Here is a 21,664-nt window from a genome sequence, read left to right as displayed (position 1 = left end):
TAACTATAGTTCTAGTAAAAGGTACACCCATTCTCTTGTCGGTTAGTTTAACTATAGTTCTAGTAAAAGGTACACCCACTCTCTTGCCGGGTTTCTTGGCTTGTTTGGAATTTATTGTTCAATTGCTGTTTCTTGTTTTCTTTTCTTTTTTGCTTAGTTGGTTAGTTTTTTTTTTTTTTTTTTTAGGGGGTTGGGGCTTTTTTTTCGTTGTGGTTTTTTTTTGGGGGGGTGTGTGTTATTTTGGGGGTTGGGTAGAGTTGTCTTGTGTTTGTGTTGGTTGTAAGATCGGATCTCTTCGTAGGACCCATTTTGTCGGCTAGTGCCTCATGACTGGTTTATCACAGGAAGTGGTGTGTGTTATCCTGTTTATGGAAAAGATTGCTGGCTGCTAATGAAACCAAAATGTAGTGAGTTCCATCTGAAGACTACGTGTCCTAATTTCAACACCTAATAGCTCATGGGGGCACGGCGTAGCCCAATAGTAAAGTGCTCGCTTGATGCGCGGTCGGTCTACGATCTATCTCCGTTGAAGGGCCCATTGGGCTATTTCTCGTTCTAACTAGTGTTCCCCGACTGGTATATCAAAGGCCGTGGTATGTGCTATCATGTCTGTAGGATGGCGCATATACTATTAACAGGTCCCTCACAACTAATGGTAAAAAATAAAAGTGTGTTTTCTCTCTAAACGTTTGACATCCAATAGCCGATGATAAATAAATAAATCAATAAGCTCCAACTGTGTCGTTAAACAAAACAAACTTTAGCTTTTTGTAGTAGCCCATGATCAATCGATCAATGTGCTCTTAACTTGTTTTGATAAGAGTGGGTCAGTGGAGATTAGGTGCTGGGAATAACAACGTTATCAAAAGCACAACCGTGATACGCTTCGTACTCTTTGTATTGCTGTTTGAAACGAAGGCAGTAAAAACTAAAATTGTCCAAACCGACAAGGCAGCCAGTGATAAAGTCTTCTTAAGGGAGAATGAAAATAAAATTATCTTTCATGATAACTTGCCACTCTGTGAGTAAAGCATCACGTTTCCAATAACAGTAGACATAACCTATGGAGTCGCTTACATGAAAAGGAAATGTAGCATAGTCAAGCAGACGACATCATCACAGTCAAGCAGATGACATCATCACAGTCAAGCAGACGATATCATTTGGGGGAAAATACTTATTACTAGTATTACGACTGTGGTTTGAACCACAATTTATTTTCAACGTAGGAGTATAAATGATTACAATGTATTTACCACACCAAAACTTAATATTTCCACTTTATTTAGTTGCTGGACCTTTGTTTGTTGGTTTATTATGTTGTTTTGGTTTAGTTTATTTCTTAGGTTGGTTGTTTGATGATGGTTATTGGTGGTGGTGGTGGTTTTGTCATTAGTGGTGGTGGGGGTGGGGTTTTTGTTGCTGTTGTTAATATTGGTGTTGTTGATGGTGGGGTTTTTTTTGGTGGGGTGGTGGATTTTCTTGGTGGGGTGGTGAATTTTCTTGGAGGAGGCGGTGTTATGGTTCCGCTTTTAATTTCTGAATTATGACCAGTAGGCACAAAGTTAATAACTCTCTCTCTCTCTCTCTCTCTCTCATCTCTCTCTCTCATTCTCTCTCATTCTCATTCTCTCTCATTCTCTCTCTCTCTCTTATTCTCTCTCATTCTCTCTCTCTCTCATTCTTTCTCTCTATCATTCTTTCTCATTCTCTCTCTCATTCTTTCTCATTCTCTCCCTCCCTCCCTCCCCCTCCCCTCCCCCATCCCTCTCGCTCTCTCTCTTCCTCCCTCCCTCCCTCTCTCTCCCTCCCTCCCCCCTCCACCCCCTCTCCCTCTCTCTCTCAACATTCTAATATGAATTGATATGTTATATTGCGTGTTACTTGTCGGTCACTACGAATACGAACTGAAATAAACTAGACTGGGTGACGTGACCCTCTGACAGCAATCAAAACAGTTGGGTGCACACAGTATTCATTTAGCGTGTGAACCAAGGCCGCCGCAGACCTTTGCCATCAATTTATTCCTACTGTCGAGTATCTGGGATCGAATGCAAACGATTTAGGCTACGATATGATTTACTGAAGACGGCGAAATATTGCACTCACGTATTAAGCGGCTAATGTTGGGATTACGATTAGGAAAGGAGAGCGATATAATTAATAACTGGGCTGAGTTCAGCGAACCGTTTGTTGTTAACGTTTGCGAACTGGGCTACATACTTTCGAAGCTATCTTAACGCTAGTACCGTCTTCAAAGAGACATCGGCTTTATCCTGTGACGGTTAGAATGGCGAATACTACGAAGCTCTGTCGACTTGTATTAGCCATTCAACCTGAGCAAGATAAAGCCGATATCCGAAGATAGTAACCGGCTATTTTATTTTTCCTGTAATACATAATACATAAATAAATAAAATGGACCATTTACAGGGATCACGCAACCAGGCGAAATGAGCCCAAACTTCGCCTTGATCTCGCCGACCTCGCCCTGACTGTGTGTCTGGAGCGATATCAAAGTCGCCTTGTCAAAACAGAGGCCACATGCTTAGCAACATGCGTTCACGGGTGACTGACTAGAAATTTGGAGAAGGTGACATGCATAAAACATCTATATATATACATATATATTTTTGGTTATTTTTTTTTTTTTTTTTTTTTTTTGCATTATTTAAGACAGCGTTTAGAAATGTGGTACTATTGCACTGTACTTTAAAATATAAGTTGTTTTCATAATACTAAATGCATATGATATTAATGTCGATTTTAAACATAAATGTTTAACGTGGTACATTGCTTTTTTGTTGTTTATTTCTGTAAAAAATAGAAATAAATTCAAGTCTCCCTCTGGTTAAAAACTTCTCCATCTCAAGGTCTGGAGGGAGAAGTTACTTCTCCCTAAAATTTAGACCTAGCTTGAGCCCTGATTTAATTTCACAACTTTACCGTTTACAAACCAGTTCTAAAAAAAAAAGCCTATTTCACAACTTTACCGTTATCCGGAGTAGTCGGCCAAAGCGTGTTTTTTATTATTATTTATTTTTTAAAATATTTCATTGTCCCCAGCTCATTTTGACGATGCCAGGGTTGGGGTGCCTCACAGAAGATTAATTACATTATACACGCTAAATACTAGGAGTACATACACATTGTGGCAGTATGCTGATTATAGTAATACTTGTACAAATAATGTACATGATGATATATTTAATATTAATGTATATGTACATGTAGATAGTAATATTAATAACACATTATAAATGGCTAGTTAATAGAAATATATTTAAATAGACTGGTTGACGTAATGGGGACATAAAATAAAGATATAAGTTTAGAAAAAAGGAATGTTAGAAAGAAAAGCTATAGTAGTAATTATACTGCTAAGTAATAATGTCAAAACTCATGTCAAGCGCTCGCTTGATAACTGTTTCTATTTTCTTCCATGAAATTACTTTCTTGACTGAAAAGTCGTTTCCATGGTGTCCAGATTGTATTATACTCTTCATATTTACAGTTTTTAAAAAGAATATATTTTTCTATTTCGTATTTATTTTGCAAAAAGTTTTGAGCAGCTATTGTATTAATTTCATTTTTTTCCATTTTTGTCTTGTATATATAATATTTAATATTTTTTTAACAGCCAGTTTATAAATATGTTTTTTATATTGCCTATTTGTCCAAATAAAATAATTGTTTTATTTAATTTTATTCGAATTCCTTTTTTGTTTAAAAATCCAATTTACAACAGCATGCCACAGATCAGTCACTTTATTACAATAGTAAAATAAATGTGTTAATGTTACTGGTGAACTGCCACAGAACGTACATTCATTAGTATCTATGTATTTAATTTTATGTAAAAAAAAGTATTAGTTGTTAGTATCTTGTGTATAATTCTGTATTGAAACCATATCAAAGACTTATAAAAGGCACTTTAAAATAGTTTCCCCATTCTTTTGAGTCAAAGGCAAAACCTTGGTTTCTACATCTTATTTGTGATGGCAGTGTAATAATTTCATGATTTAATAATTTATACATGTCTTTAATACCTGTTTGACCTTTAAGAATAATATTAAATTTTACCGGAAATACAGGATTAGTTAGCAATGTAAAGTGGACCCAAGCGTATTAATCGTCTCATCGACACAGTAATAAATCTGTGCGCCAATACAAACCAGTTGTAAAAAAAACTACAATTTATTTCTAGATTAAAAATTATCTTTAAAACTATCAACTGGAAAGGAATGAATCCAGCAAGTTTGAACAATACAACATTCCTTTGCCGGTGTTAACTAGGAGAAAAGCAATCCGTCCCAAAAAGCTAGACTTTTGACCAGTAGCCAGAAATGCAGAACTTTACCTGGTCATTCGTTGCCAACATGTATCGTGACTACAGCATATATTTGCTTATTCAACACATTGTAAACAATGGCAGTTTGGTTTATGTGTGTATGTATGCATGTTTTAATAATGTGTGTCTTAATTATTGTCTGTTAAGGCTCCGCCACACGACACGAGTGCCTCGTACGAGAATAACTAATTGCATATAATAACAACTGATGGAATCGTAGTAATGTTTGTTGTTACAATCGGCTATTTCCGTGGCTATTATCATACGAGGCACTCGTATGGTGTTGAGTCGCCTTTACGTATGTTACGTATATGCTATACATGTGTTCCTCGTTGGGTGGGTGTTGTGTGTCATTGTTATGCATGCTTGAGAATGTTATGCATGCAGGCGTTGCGTGTGTGTCTTTTTGTCCGTGTCTGCGTCTGTCTAGCCGTATCAGTCGTTATGCATGTGTTTGTGTGCATGAATCGGTCTGTATGCCTGCCTGCCTGTATGTCTGTCTGTCTGTCTACCTGTTTATATATATTAAAAAGAACGGGAGAAAGAACGCACGCACATACATACTCACTCATATACACAAACACATACACACTAACGCATGTTTTTCTGGTTTCTTTATTTCCGCGAGTGGATTTCAAGCTTTAAAGATGTGCTTTGTTTAACGTCACCACTAGAGCACACTGATTTATTAATCATCGGCTATTGGCTATTTCAAGATTTAAGTTCCGATGCTGCGGTATGTTCACACAAACAGTACATGTATACATACGACACGTAAACGGTTCCACGGGAGTTTTTGTGTTGTGGAAGTGTCACGTTATTAACTAAAATAAAACACTGTCTTGATATTTGGAGTTTGTATTTGGCGTGGGTAAACAACAATGTTATACTATGGTAACCAGAGACTAACTTTAAGACAAGATGTTATATAATATAAAACGCTAGAGAACACACGAACTAAATTTTATAATGTCTAAAGGCAAAAATGTTTGGAAATTTTCATAGAGGGACGTGGGTCAAAAGCCCACCCCCACTGGCTACGGTGATGCTGGTGTGTGGTGCGTACGTATGTGCGCGCGTGTGTATGTGTAGCATGCGTGACTGTATACACAGACACATGCCATACATGCACCATACGTTTTATCATACAAACATATATTAGCATACGTATAAACAATATCAATCATACGTGCCTACATACCACACATATCAGGACCGTAGGAAGGATATGTGAACAACAAACGCTATAGTGGGGTTCTCCGTCACTTTTTAAACATGTCATTTATATATTTAGAACAGAAAAAAAAAAAAATAGATATTTTGGGCGCTTCAATAAGAGGAGAGGTGGGCGCAGACGCACTCCCTCCCCACCTCTCTTTTCCTTCAGCAAAGCATATGTAACATACCAAACATACTATAAAGATGTGCGATGCCATAAAGACACGAGATAAAAGTAAACAATAAAAACGACAAGGAGCTATTAAAAGCAATGTTACACACACAAAAACAGCAAGGATGTTTTTTTACTTACATCTGCAAAAACTGGTAACAACGTCAGATAACCGTTTGCAGTGCTGTAGCAGACGTCCGTACCTACGACTAATAATCGAAATTGGTAAGCGGAATTTTCCGTTCGTCCCAATCACTAACGGGATTGTTTTGTTACAGCGTGCTTCGCTAACACCGAAGGAAGAGATTCAGTATTTATAGCTTGACCCGAGACTCGGCGGCAGTCGAGGAAACTCGATTACTCACCAACGAACTACCAGACGCAGGGGAAAAAACCAGGGGCGTGTTCGGGCGGCCGAGCGCTCGCTAACAATTTCACTGGTACCATCGTCTTCTATCACATCACATCCATCTACCGTTAGGCGTAAAAACCAATCTAGCGAGGCGTAAAAACCAATCTAGCGAGATGTACCGTTATGTGTAAAAACCAGTTAAGTGATCCATAGCGACAGATCACCCTTCTGAACAGGCCTCTGGTTTGCGTGTGCGTCAAACCAGGGTCGTAGAGACCGTGGGTGGGGGTGGGGGTGGGGGGGGGTCACTTTATTATAAATATAGACAAACAAAAAATTTGATTTTCCCCTTCACGCGCCGCATCCAGTCTATATGAGTTTTAACAGTAAAGAGTTAAAGTTTGTTTTGTTTTAACGACACCACTAGAGCACATTGATTTATTAAACATCGACTGGTGGATGTCAAACATTTGGTAATTCTGTCATATAGTCTTAGAGAGGAGATCAGCTTCCTCGTTGCTCTTATAGACAATACAAGTGCTGAGTACTACTTGGTGAATATTTAATAGGGGGTTTGGTTTTTCTTGTTTTCATTGATTTTGTTTCGATTTATTTTTATTTTGTTTTAATTATGTTTTTTCTTTTTTGCGGGAGGGTTGTGGCTTTGTTTTGTTTTTGTACGTTTCTGTTTTGGCTTGGGATTGTTTTGGGGGTGGGCCTTTATTTTTATTTTTATTTTTTTTTTGTTTTGTTGTTGTTGTTGTTGCTGCTGCTGTTTCAAATACATGTATACAAACGGCAATGTATCGTCTTTCCATCTCATCATTAATCAGTTCAGAAACCCATTTCTTATTAGTCTTATTTGTGAGTGTTCCAGTTCTGATGACGTGAGTTTTAGGGACGTACATCGGGGATTATATTGTAGAACATATAGTGTGTGTGTGTCACTTCATACTTACAAAACACAATTCATTAACCAGCAGAACAGATAGTGTGTCACCTCATACCTACAAAACACAATTCATTAACCAGCAGAACAGATAGTGTGTCACCCCATACCTCCAAAACACAATTCATTAACCAGAATACCTATTCATTTCGCACAACAATGCGCTTGGGGTAGTAAAGAACTGGTCGTAAACGCCACAGTATGTATGTCAAGCTGTCATCATACACCATTGTGTTTTACAGGATGGGCAGGTTTCTGTTATACTGCGCGACAGTTTCCAGTCCATAACCTGCCTCATGAATGGACATGTACACGGATGGCAATCTAGTGACGGATGGTAATCTAGTGACGGATGGTAATCTAATGACGCATGTAATCTTTGTGCATAGAAAATATTTGGTTATCTTTCGGTTATCGGCAGATGGATTTATTACTTGTCGCCACATGAAGTAGGTAGGTATACGCAAACATAACCTAATAATGCATTATATAAACCGGATTTTTTTTCTCTTCTTTTTACAAAAATAAATAAATAATGGGTAATGTAGTACGCTGTAAAATAAGCTTACATTTAAGAATTTAATGCTCAGTGGCCTCAAATAAGAGATTGGCCTACATGAAGTAAACAAAATAAAATCCTGCAATAATGTTAATGATTTGCCATCAAAAATAGTTCACTACACAATGCAGTTTGCAACAGAATCGTGCGATAACGTGCTGTACTATACATGAAAAGTGTTAAGCGTTACTGGATATGAATGTGACTACCCTATATGCGTGAGTGGATCTGAACATTTACTGTAGGTTGGCAAATGTTAAGACGCACGCACACACGCACGTTAATAAAAGTTGCATTTATTAAAATATGCATATAAAGAAATTTTACTAACGATTTGCTATAGATCAATGGTCTCTTTTAAAAAATCGTAGATGGTTAAAAGTTAAAATGTTTTTATGACACCACTAGAGCACATTGATTTGTTATTAATCATCGGCTATTGGATGTCAAACATTTGGTAATTTTGACATATAGCCTTAGAAAGGAAACCCGCTACATTTTCCCACTAGTATCTCAAAACTATAATAGCATTTTAAAGTTTGCTTTGTTTAACGACACCACTAGAGTACATATATTTATTAATCATCGGCTATTGGATGTCAAACGTTTGGTAATTTTGACATTTAGACTTAATAAGAGGAAACCCGCTACTTTTTTCCATTAGTAGCAAGGCATCCGATTCTTTTATATGCAATATCCCGCATACAGGGTAGCAGATACCACGGCCTTTGATATACCAGTCGTGGTGCACTAGCTGGGACGAGAAAGAGCCCAAAGGGCCCACTGACGGGGATCGTTCCCAGACCGAGCGCGCATCAGGCGAGCGTTTTACCACTGGGATACGCCCCGCCCCCATAGTCGTATTTTCATTGCATTAGGTCAAATGGCCCATACATACATACATACACACACACACACACGCACACTAACACGCACACACACACACACACACTAACACACACACCCCAAATATTTCCTGTGCATAACAATATGTTATGCGTGACAGATTGCCAGTCGTGACGTACCAGCATAGCAAAAGGAAAATGATTTTGTCCTTTTAAAATCACAAAAACAAAAAACAAGACGCATATTAGTCTATAACAGAGCTCCGATATATTTTCAGTTTTGTCAGTAGCACTGTACCAAGTTTCAGAAAATCCAATCGAAACTAAAAGAAGATCGACTTCAAAACAAAAGTTGACGGACAGACGCCGAACAGACAGACAGAGAGACACCAGACAAATCGCTATTCGAAACGTTTCACCGACGAATGTCATAGTGGAGGTACAATTCCTATTTAAATCTTGTAAATTTAAAACCCATGCGTCGATTGCGCACAACAGTACGTATATTAGATTGTTGACATCGTTGACATTTGCGTAGGCAAAGTAAAACAACGACTATCACATTCATAGACATAAACTATAAACTATTCCTTTGCTCAGACATCAGAACGTATTTCAAAAAATGTTAGCTGTTACATTGGTTGCAGAGGGCATTCTGTAGGCCTAATTTACTTTAACAATATACTTTTTTTTAAATTATAAATTATTGTAAATACACGTTTTGTTCGAGAAAAAAAAGAAAGAAAAAAAAAACGTTTTGCTAAAACACTTTTCTTTTGGAAAGTTTTGTCCGTAAGCTACATCACTTAACGTTTCGCTCACTAAATAGGTAATGTCCAAATTGTAATAAAATGTAGCTATGTGCATAGCAACTGTCCGTTTTCCTACGTAACGCTACAGTAGTTTCTCTTTCTTTAATCTCTCGTTTGTGATCAAATGAAATAGCTTTCTAATTCCCATGACGACCAAACGTCATTCAACTGTCAAGCGTGGATACCAATCATGACGTAATGTTATTGTTAGAATCGTATAGCCAGATTCACTGATGGCGCAATCGGTCATGCCAATCACTGATCCTGTCATTTGTAAGGATCTAACTCTGGTGCTAGCCAGTTATGAAGTCAGCTGGACACAGAAGATAGATACAGAGACGGACAGACAGACGGACAGACAGACAGACAGACAGACAGACAGAGAGACAGACAGAGAGAGAGAGAGAGAGAGAGAGAGAGAGGGGGGGCGGGGCTTAATTAAGGGAAGATCTAGGTGGCTGGTGGTGGTAGATACGCTGACCAATATTTATACTAAAAATTACCGAGAGAGGACTAGATCAATATTAGTTATCAAACGGGGCAGGAAGAAAATGCAAGGTCGCCTCCTTACTCTGTCATTGTTAATGGTAAACCTGTTAAATTGAAAATAAATAATAATCTGGTAAACATCCTCAGAATTACAGATGCTATACAGTTTATGGGTTTTAAGTTATGCAGTAATATTTATTCACATTTACAGTTTTCATAGTAATAATACAAAAAAATAATAAGTTCAGAAATTTTAACAAGCTGCAATCTTTATCGACATATTTCTTTCAACAATTACTGTTAATTCGTAACAGAATTTTGTCTAAAAGCATGGGGGAAAACAACCCAAACTGATTATAGCCCAAAATGATGCTTATAATATATGGCTCTCCGTGCATTAACTTAATTAGGCTTTTCTCTTTTTTTAATCACGGACTTTAGATGAACACATTAAAAAACATTATGGTAATTATCTCAAACTATTTTCAGCTTTTCGGCTGAATTATAGCTTTGCTCAAAATCGATAATGTAAGCCGGCTGGAGGGCATTGATGGCGGTTGTTTTTGCTTATCATACATTCGCCGTATAATGGGTTTCTGGGAAATATATTGATGTCTGGTTCAGAGTCGCCATTTCAAATAGTTTTATCCATTATTTGCATCCATCTTCAAAAGACGCAAGTGCAGCATAATATATTTGCAGACTGCGTTGATAATTTTGAGAGGGACAGACATTAAAGTTTGTTTTGTTTCATTACACCACTAGAGCCAGCCACGACGGAAGCAAGTAGACATTGGGGGGATGACAGATCGGGGGTTTACAACCAATAATAAGATTAACTACCAACAATATTTGTGATTAATTCCTCCGTATTAAGTATTAATGAGAATTGAAATAAATAGTTTTGGAATGTATCCGACGCATGATGATTTTATTTTGCATAACATACAAAATTAAATGGACGCATTTCAAAATATTGCATATAATGAATTACGAACTTCGGTACACTGCAATCAGTTATAAATTAAATGCCAGTGGGCTGTCAAATATATGTCAAAAGTATGTAAAACGTGTCAGAAAGGACAAGGGATATTGTAGGTATTTCTAGTCTAGTGATGGAAATAAAATGTTTCAGATTTCGAGTTGACGTTAAAACGGTTTCGCCATATTGTGAATATTTGAATCGTACCTTGGCACGTTTTTATTTCGGATATTAGACAGCGTTCGAGATTAAAATTTTCGGGCAGTATCCCATTTGGATACTAACATTTCAAAATCTGTTATCCCATCTGATAATTTAGTATTATATGGTATCCCGGTGGGATACTAGGTTCTTGAAGTCTGGTATCCAAAATTAAATTCTGGTATCCCCGGGATATCGGGATACCATTAATCTCGAACACTGCAGATGTCAAAATGCTTCATGAGGAAAATGGAGCTGGGGGAAAGAGACAGACACACGCAGAGACAGTGAGAAAAAGAGATAGACACACACAGAGATAGAGGAAGCAAAGGAGAGAGGGAGATGGAGGGGGAGAGAGACACATAGAGAGACAGACACACAGATACAGAGACAGAGAAAGAGATACACACACACACACAGATAGAAGGGGAGAGAGAAAAAAAGAGGGAGCAAGGGGGAGGGAGAGAGAGGGAGAGAGAGGGAAAGAGGGAGGGAGAGAGAGGGAGAGGGAGGGAGAGAGAGGGAGCGCACCATATGGGCTACTATCAAATAGCCTCATTTTCCCACAGACAGAACGAGGAGGGGATGGGGTTCGATCCACTTAGCCTCTTGTGTCAGGTAAGGTACTTTTCCTCTGGATCTGCCGGCCCACTAGTGCAATACATCTACCGTCAACAAGACTATTTACCCACGTAATTTATTTACAGCGTACATGTATATATCGTTAGTTCTGAAATCGACACTTTCTTGTTGGGCTATTTGTGCGATATTATGGTAACACGTGCGAAAAGGCCATTTGCGAATGACACGACAACTTAACAATATTTAGTCACACCGTATACTATTGCACAGACAAAACAAAATAAGAACGCAATAACCGGTCTCACACACGTGTTAGGTACAGTCAGACTCGTGTAAATATTAAAACCATCGAAAGAGACGGACACGAGATGTGGCCGGTATGGTCGTTATCAACAGGTGTTTTTTATGTTGAGGTACAATTCGTGCATTCGTAATGCGGGTTGGTTCTGAAATGTCCTGTAGCTGGTTGCAACACACGATGTCCGTTATAACAGGTTGAACTTGCTGTGTGGCAGGTTTTTCAGTCGGTACATGTAAACCTGTAACGGGTTCAGGGGATCAAGTGTTCGCTAACAATGTTTGACTGTTTTTCATTGTTTGCTGTCCTATCTCAATCATTTAACGTTAAACGTAAAAACCAGTATAGCGACAAACCGCGAGCGCTGAGCCTACTGAACGGGATTCTTGCTCGAACTTAACGACGGTACCGGCGGCAATTGTCGTCGTTGCGATATGGATTTCCGTTGATCAGGGGTTTTGCCGATGGGAGCTTTTTGCCGCTGCCTAAAAATTATTGTTGTTGCTCGAAGGGAATACATTTTGTTTTTTTATATTTGTTTTAAAAGTTTCTGGTTTACGGCTCAAAGTTGTCGTTGGTGAGCTTTTTGCATATTGCAAATATTGCAAAAAGGTACCTACAGGTAACTGTACGTGCTGACGCAGTTTAAACCTGATATTCAGAGTTTTTATACATTCTGTATCTACTAGGTATTTACCGAGATGGCGTGATGACGCAGTTTAAACCTGATATTCCGAGTTTTTATGCATTCTGTATCTACTGGGTATTTACCGATATGGCGTGATGACGCAGTTTAAACCTGATATTCAGAGTTTTTATGCATTCTGTATCTACTGGGTATTTACCGATATGGCGTGATGACGCAGTTTAAACCTGATATTCAGAGTTTTTATGCATTCTGTATCTACTGGGTATTTACCGAGATGGCGTGTTGACGCAGTTTAAACCTGACATTCAGTGATGACGCAGTTTAAACCTGATATTTATCGAGATGGCGTGATGACGCAGTTTAAACTGATATTCAGAGTTTTTATACATTCTGTATCTACTGGGTATTTACCGAGATGGCTTGCTAACGCAGGTTTAAACGCAGTTTTTTTAAACGTGCTATAGTTTAAACCTGATATTCAGAGTTTTTATATATTCTGGGTATTTATCGAGATGGCGTGATGACGCAGTTTAAAGCTGATATTCAGTTTTTATACATCGAGATGGCGTGATGACGCAGTTTAAACCTGATATTCAGAGTTTTTATATATTCTGGGTATTTATCGAGATGGCGTGATGACGCAAAACCTTATTTAAGATGCTGATATTCAGTTTTTTTATACATTACTGTATTTACCGACTGGGTATTTATCGAGAAGCGTGATGACGCAGTTTAAAGCTGATATTCAGTTTTTATACATTCTGTATCTACTGGGTATTTATCGAGATGGCGTGATGACGCAGTTTAAACCTGATATTCAGAGTGTTTATACATTCTGTGTCTACTGGGCATTTACCGAGATGGCGTGATGACGCAGTTTAAACCTGATATTCAGAGTTTTTATACATTCTGTGTCTACTGGGTATTTACCGAGATGGCGTGATGACGCAGTTTAAACCTGATATTCAGTGTTTTTATATATTCTGTGTCTACTGAGTATTTATTGAGATGGCGTGATGACGCAGTTTAAACCTGATATTCAGTGTTTTTATATATTCTGTGTCTACTGAGTATTTATTGAGATGGCGTGATGACGCAGTTTAAAGCTGATATTCAGAGTTTTTATACATTCTGTATCTACTGGGTATTTACCGAGATGGCGTGATGACGCAGTTTAAACCTGATATTCAGTGTTTTTATATATTCTGTGTCTACTGAGTATTTATTGAGATGGCGTGATGACGCAGTTTAAACCTGATATTCAGTGTTTTTATATATTCTGTGTCTACTGAGTATTTATCGAGATGGCGTGCTAACGCAGGTTAAACCTGATATTCAGAGGGTTTTTTTTATACATTCTCTATCTACTGGGTATTTACCGAGATGGCGTGATGACGCAGTTTAAACCTGATATTCAGTGTTTTTATATATTTTGTGTCTACTGAGTATTTATTGAGATGGCATGATGACGCAGTTTAAACCTGATATTCAGAGTTTTTATACATTCTGTATCTACTGGGTATTTATCGAGATAGCGTGATGACGCAGTTTAAACCTGATATTCAGTTTTTACATATTCTGTATCTACTGGGTATTTACCGAGATGGCGTGAATAAATTACTTATGAGAAGCACATCAGTGCGATTCCAGCTCCATAGGTAATTACTACACAATTTCAAGCATACTTATGGTTTCTATCTTTTTCCCCTAGAATGCATTAAATATCGATGTATCGACAGCGTTACAGGCTATATGAGCGGGACATAGCTAGTGGTAAAGCGCTTGCTTGATGCGCGGTCGGTCTAGGATCGATCCCCTTCGGTGGGCCCATTGGGCTATTTCTAGTTGCAGCCAGTGCACCACGACTGGTATATCAAAGGCCGTGGTATGTACTATCCTGTCTGTGGGATGGTGCATATAAAATATCCCTTGCTACTAATGGAAAAACGTAGCGGGTTTCATCACTAAGACTATATTTAAAAATTACCAAATGTTTGACATATATAATAGCCGATGATTAATTAATCAATGTACTCTAGTGGTGTCGTTAAACAAAACATTTTTTTACACGCTGTCAATTATTTTCAATACCATCTGTATACACAGACCATTAATTTCTGCGTTTTGTATCCAAGAAATGTTCACGATTAGCTTGTGAAGTATAAACCACACGGTCAAAACTAGGTGGTTCTTACTTAATTCCCATGTGTGTATATATCACAACTCTTACAGACAAACTACACATTACCCGGCAACTTCTTGCTTAAATTATCAATGCGGCAAATGTAACAAACGTAACAAAGGTAATAAACGTAACAAAATTATGTATTTCTGGTCGTCCCAGTGATAGTAGCAGCTTGAAATGTATAGTGGATAAAAAAGTAACGTATATATTAATCTACTTTTCTTTAACTTATTTAAAACTAGTTAGTTCGAATTCCATTATGTTTTGAGTATTAAAATTCCATTATGTTTTGAGTATTAAAATAATCAATATCTTGTAAAAGAGCTTAGTCCCAATTACCGAATTAATTTTAATATGAAAAAATATACATATATATAAATATATAATAATAATGAAATATTCGCGTTGTCTTTTATTGTTCAATATAATTTATGTAAAAAGGAATATAATACATATATACATGTACGTATCTATTTCAATAAAATGATAAGGTATATCAAGGAACATTTTATTTGTTCCAATATAATGAAAAAACAGTTCACTGATAGCGAAACCTTATATGATATTGATTTTTGTAATTTTAATTTCATTTAGGTCACGCAGTAGAGTTAAAACTGTCAGGAAAATTAATGGCGCTATATCTGGTTACTAAACTCACTATATACAAAACAAAACTTTAAAAAAGAAAAAAAAAGCACTACCTGTTTTGCAACAAGCTAGGGCTGTATCTAGCATATAATAATGAGCAAGAGGTAGGGTCGGGCAGTAAAAAATTAAAAAGAATCGTGACACAGTAACACACTAAAGGCGCCGTCACACGATGCGGGTGCCCCGTACAAGAATAGCCGATGGTGACAAGACAACTTCACGATTTGATCGGTTGCTATGCAACCGTCTATTATCGTACGAGGCACTCGTGTGGGGTATTCTCCAGTTAGACCAAAACAAAAAGGACACTTATAAACTGAGCCCACATCAGTGGCGCAGACAGTGGTGTCGTGATTAAGCCGTTGGACTCGAGTCTCGATGGTGTTGTGGTTAAGCCGTTGGACTAAGGCATACTGTCACGGATTTAAAGACCTTTTATCTCTAAAAATGGTTAATAACTAAAAATTACATTAATTGTTGGAAACCAAATCTAGCTATTGCATCACCTTAATTGAACCATGATGGAGTGAAACCCATGTCAACCCTCTCGGCAATTTTAGTTTTTGAATTATGGACCATTTCCATAATTCAATCATTTTCACAAATAAATACAAAAAATACATCGGCTATTGGGTGTCAAAACTATGGTAATGCAAACAAATAAGGTGATGATCAACATCAATATACAAATTCAACATTTAAATAAAAACAGTGTAAAGAACTGTGCACAAATACAAATATCACAGATAGATACTGACTATTACTCAAAATTTCAATTTGTGCTGTATTGGCCATTCTCAAAGAGAATGTTACACCCCTGCACCATGGTGAGGTTACAGCACGCGCAGGGGTTAATAAATGGAGTATGGTGTTTATGAAGATGGTTGAATAAAGTACATTTAGGAACAAATCAAATTATATTTGTTCAGGTAATACTTTGTTAGACCATTGAGACTTAGACTTGAGTCTCGGTGGTGTCGTGGTTAAGCCGTTGGACTTGAGCCTCGGTGGTGTCGTGGTTAAGCCGTTGTACTTGAGCCTCGGTGGTGTCGTGGTTAAGCCGCTGGACTTGAGGCTCGGTGGTGTCGTGGTTAAGCGTGGTTAAGCCGCTGGACTTGAGGCTCGGTGGTGTCGTGGTTAAACCGCTGGACTTGAGCCTCGGTGGTGTCGTGGTTAAGCCGCTGGACTTGAGGCTCGGTGGTGTCGTGGTTAAGCCGCTGGACTTGAGGCTCGGTGGGGTGGTGGTTAAGCCGCTGGACTTGAGGCTCGGTGGTGTCGTGGTTAAACCGCTGGACTTGAGGCTCGGTGGTGTCGTGGTTAAGCCGCTGGACTTGAGGCTCGGTGGGGTGGTGGTTAAGCCGCTGGACTTGAGGCTCGGTGGTGTCGTGGTTAAGCCGCTGGACTTGAGGCTCGGTGGTGTCGTGGTTAAGCCGTTGGACTTGAGCCTCGGTGGTGTCGTGGTTAAGCCGTTGGACTTGAGCCTCGGTGGTGTCGTGGTTAAGCCGCTGGACTTGAGGCTCGGTGGTGTCGTGGTTAAGCCGCTGGACTTGAGGCTCGGTGGGGTCGTGCATAAGCCGTTGGACTTGAGGTTGGTACGTACCGAGTTCACCTCCCTGTACCGGTTCCCAGACCGAGTTTAGTGCGAGGCCACTACACCGACGTCTCATTAACGGCTTATCTACTGTCCTGGACAGTCAATCCAGATAGCCGAGGAGTGTACCCAGGACAGCGTGCTTGAACCGTAATTGGATATAAGCATGAAAAACGTATAAACAAAGTGGTGTAGTCAGCATACAAAACACCATGCTTTTTCTGTACTTCACTCCACGTGCAGACTAATAAACAAAATAAAAGACGGCAGAGACAGTTCCACCGACCCCCACCCCTCCTCACTACACTAACTTGGTACGGCCCTGCCAGCACAAAAACACCGTGTTGTACATTTCATGCTTTTTCTGTACTCCACTCCACGTGCAGACTACGTTCAAAACGAAAGGTAGCACCACCAGCGCCCCCTACTAGATATCATACGGTTCTGCCAGCACAAAACCACCCAGTTTTACATTTCATGCTTTGTCTGTATTTTGCCCTACGTGCCGCTTATGAAACAAAATCAGACTCTGGCGAAACCCAGAATCCTATAAGGCTACTTCATTTTAAACACTGATGTAAAAATAGTAGAAAGAAAAAAAATCGATAGACCGGCAAGAAAAAGAAAAAGACAAAAAAAGAAGACAAAAAGCACGTTTTCTTTTGTCTGTAGAATTTTATATTTATCAAGTTTACGTATTCCGACAATGTACCGTACTAACAGTACAAACAGCAGTACAAAAGTTTAATGATTAGTCTTTTGTTCGGTACGAATTTTATCATAATTTATTCATCTTCATTCTTATTTGTTTTTAACAGTGTAAAGAACTGTGCACAAATACAAATATCACAGATAGATACTGACTATTACTCAAAATTTCAATTTGTGCTGTATTGGCCATTCTCAAAGAGAATGTTACACCCCTGCACCATGGTGAGGTTACAGCACGCGCAGGGGTTAATAAATGGAGTATGGTGTTTATGAAGATGGTTGAATAAAGTACATTTAGGAACAAATCAAATTATATTTGTTCAGGTAATACTTTGTTAGACCATTGAGACTTAGACTTGAGTCTCGGTGGTGTCGTGGTTAAGCCGTTGGACTTGAGCCTCGGTGGTGTCGTGGTTAAGCCGTTGTACTTGAGCCTCGGTGGTGTCGTGGTTAAGCCGCTGGACTTGAGGCTCGGTGGTGTCGTGGTTAAGCCGCTGGACTTGAGGCTCGGTGGTGTCGTGGTTAAACCGCTGGACTTGAGCCTCGGTGGTGTCGTGGTTAAGCCGCTGGACTTGAGGCTCGGTGGTGTCGTGGTTAAGCCGCTGGACTTGAGGCTCGGTGGGGTGGTGGTTAAGCCGCTGGACTTGAGGCTCGGTGGTGTCGTGGTTAAACCGCTGGACTTGAGGCTCGGTGGTGTCGTGGTTAAGCCGCTGGACTTGAGGCTCGGTGGGGTGGTGGTTAAGCCGCTGGACTTGAGGCTCGGTGGTGTCGTGGTTAAGCCGCTGGACTTGAGGCTCGGTGGTGTCGTGGTTAAGCCGTTGGACTTGAGCCTCGGTGGTGTCGTGGTTAAGCCGTTGGACTTGAGCCTCGGTGGTGTCGTGGTTAAGCCGCTGGACTTGAGGCTCGGTGGTGTCGTGGTTAAGCCGCTGGACTTGAGGCTCGGTGGGGTCGTGCATAAGCCGTTGGACTTGAGGTTGGTACGTACCGAGTTCACCTCCCTGTACCGGTTCCCAGACCGAGTTTAGTGCGAGGCCACTACACCGACGTCTCATTAACGGCTTATCTACTGTCCTGGACAGTCAATCCAGATAGCCGAGGAGTGTACCCAGGACAGCGTGCTTGAACCGTAATTGGATATAAGCATGAAAAACGTATAAACAAAGTGGTGTAGTCAGCATACAAAACACCATGCTTTTTCTGTACTTCACTCCACGTGCAGACTAATAAACAAAATAAAAGACGGCAGAGACAGTTCCACCGACCCCCACCCCTCCTCACTACACTAACTTGGTACGGCCCTGCCAGCACAAAAACACCGTGTTGTACATTTCATGCTTTTTCTGTACTCCACTCCACGTGCAGACTACGTTCAAAACGAAAGGTAGCACCACCAGCGCCCCCTACTAGATATCATACGGTTCTGCCAGCACAAAACCACCCAGTTTTACATTTCATGCTTTGTCTGTATTTTGCCCTACGTGCCGCTTATGAAACAAAATCAGACTCTGGCGAAACCCAGAATCCTATAAGGCTACTTCATTTTAAACACTGATGTAAAAATAGTAGAAAGAAAAAAATCGATAGACCGGCAAGAAAAAGAAAAAGACAAAAAAGAAGACAAAAAGCACGTTTTCTTTTGTCTGTAGAATTTTATATTTATCAAGTTTACGTATTCCGACAATGTACCGTACTAACAGTACAAACAGCAGTACAAAAGTTTAATGATTAGTCTTTTGTTCGGTACGAATTTTATCATAATTTATTCATCTTCATTCTTATTTGTTTTTAACAAATAAACACTGACGACTATTGAAGACTTAAAACGAAATACCGGCTATGATTATAATTTGTGTTGTAATATAAAGCTAGTTTGCTTACCGTATCGTAGATCTATACACGGAAATAGGTATCAGCGGGAATAAAACAGCATACGTATAGAGTTTTGTGCTGCTCGCTAGTGTACTGACAGATTCTCTCTCTCGCGTGCAGTGAATGGCAGAACAGAACGGAAAATAACTGATGGAACACGTGACTCGCTAAGGAAACCCATTATTTCCTGCTGTTCATTGGTTCTTCATTTTGCCGCCAATTGTAGAAGAAATATTTTGTACAAATATTATTATTCCCTTTTGTTTACATGTGCGCAAACGTTGGTGATATTTAAATCTAACATTATACAGGGTTTGGCCAGGGCCGTGTCTAGTGGGGAGAGGGGTCAAAGGAGCGGGGTTTTTTAGTTTAGAAGTGCGGTTGTTTTTTATTATTATTACCGGAGAAAACTCAATTGTGACTCAGTTGGGTTTTTAAAAATTAAATTAAACTAGTTACAGCCCTGAATTTTTTATTATTATTATTATTATTATTATTATTATTATAATTATTATTATAATTATATTGTTAGTTATTAAATGTAAATAAACGTATCAGAAGTGAATTCAGATATGTTTTTTCTTTGGATACAGTGCAACCCAAACGGTTTCGGCGCTGTTAGTTTCCGGTGGAGTCCTACATTCCGTACAGTTCAGTGGGGTACTTTCTTAACAGGGACGTATCCAGGAAATTGCTTCTTTTTGGGGGAGGGGGGGGGGGGGTGGGTCGTGGTGGAACTGAAGAGGAAGTGGCACATGAACCAACTCGTGAAAATGGCAATCCAATGATTTATTTCAGACAGAAATATTAGGCACTTCAATATATTTACGGCGTGACGGGGTACCCCCACCCCCACACACGCACATACACACACCTTGGATCTTTGCTTAATGTATTTACAGCACTCCGAGGATCCGTCCCTGTATATATTTTTAATTTAGTTTTAGTGATTGCATTCCCTCGGTTGCACGTATAGGTTAGTAACAGTTCTCCAGTTTCAGCTATATGTACTATAAACAGGACAATCAGAAAGAATTTCCTTGAATATATCCAATCACAGAATCACTGCAATGTTTACTCTCAGTAAGCGCGCGAACGCACCTGTACATGGGTTATAAAGCATGCACAAACATTTTAAATGTTTTTGTTTTGTATTGCATTGTTTTATATTGCTTTATTGTGTTTGTTTGTTTGTTGTTGGGGTTTTTTTATGGGAGGGAGGTTGGGGAGGTGGTCCGAAATGAACAAACTACTAACGTGTGTATTGTTTAAAGACACCATTAGAACATGCTGAATAAATGAATCACTGAATGTTCGGAAACTTTTTCTGTAGTTCACTACAGCCATAGAAAATAAAATAGCATTTATTTATTTTCTGCCAATAGCAACATTACAGCATTGAATAAAGTCTTTCATCCTGGTACTCTTGCCATTAACAGGGTTGTAGAAAATGCGACGGGACTACTTAATTAAATGCCTTGCTCTCCTGTCCTGTTTTAGTAATAAAAGATATTAGCATCTGGCAAACATCTGATGCTCTTATCCATTAAAAGGTGTGAAGATCTGACACCAGTGTGATTTTCTGCTTCTACATACAATTAAAACTCTTCACACCAGTCCAAGGATTGAATTAATTGCGTAATTAGACGCAATCTGGAACCGGCCGGTTACTTCAAATGGTTGTAGTGCACACCACAGAATTAAGCCTCCTTCACATACTGGGAACATAGACACTGGTGTATACCAGCGCTAAACTTGTACACATAAGTAACTGATAATATTATTTTAATGCTATACTTTAACACTGTTAGCATTTCAACAAATCCCCTCTCTCTCTCTCTCTCTCTCTCTCTCTCTGTCTGTGAGTGTGTATCTCTTTATGCCTTTCTCCGTCTCTATATATGTCTCTATATATGTCTCTCTCCGTCCGTCTGTCTGTCTGTCTGTCTGTCTCTCTCTCTCTCTCTCTCTCTCTCTCTCTCTCTCTCTCTCTCTCTCTCTCTCTCTCTCTCTCTCTCTCTCTCTCTCTCTCTCTCTTTCCCAAGTTTTAACAATTTCTAACAGATCACGGACTACAATTCAGGCCCATAGGAACCGGGGATCCGCATGTAGTATTTTTTTATGGAAGGGGTTCAGCTTTTAACAATAAGATGTGCAGTATTCATGGAGCAAGTGAAACATTAAAAAAACAGCACCTACAA

General features: G+C 39.1%; 2 protein-coding genes across 3 annotated transcripts in view; both read right to left on the bottom strand.

Moving 5' to 3' along the window:
* Positions 1 to 19,588, bottom strand: part of LOC121374080 (sodium- and chloride-dependent taurine transporter-like) — a 75,399-nt gene extending 55,811 nt beyond the window's left edge. Inside the window, exon 1 of one of the 2 annotated variants that reach the window (XM_041500995.1) lies at positions 19,473 to 19,588. The gene's annotated coding sequence lies outside the window, so the exon portion shown is untranslated. Of the gene's footprint in view, positions 1 to 5,882; positions 6,113 to 19,472 lie in introns of those variants that run through there. The other variant, XM_041500994.1, reaches the window with a different exon arrangement.
* On the bottom strand, positions 17,945 to 18,550 carry LOC121374822 (BUD13 homolog). The gene has a single exon (XM_041501934.1). The coding sequence runs from the start codon at positions 18,548 to 18,550 to the stop codon at positions 17,945 to 17,947; it is 606 nt and encodes a 201-aa protein (XP_041357868.1).
* Positions 19,589 to 21,664: the final 2,076 nt, after the last annotated feature.

This window comes from Gigantopelta aegis, chromosome 6 (assembly GCF_016097555.1).
Source record: "Gigantopelta aegis isolate Gae_Host chromosome 6, Gae_host_genome, whole genome shotgun sequence".
NCBI lineage: Eukaryota > Metazoa > Mollusca > Gastropoda > Neomphalida > Peltospiridae > Gigantopelta > Gigantopelta aegis.
The sequence above is the reverse complement of the archived record's forward strand: the minus strand, read 5'-3'. Positions and strand labels throughout refer to the sequence as shown.

Bases quoted from the DNA above. Each gene is read 5' to 3' on its own strand.
- LOC121374822 (XM_041501934.1), bottom strand. From the start codon at position 18,550: ATGCACGACCCCACCGAGCCTCAAGTCCAGCGGCTTAACCACGACACC.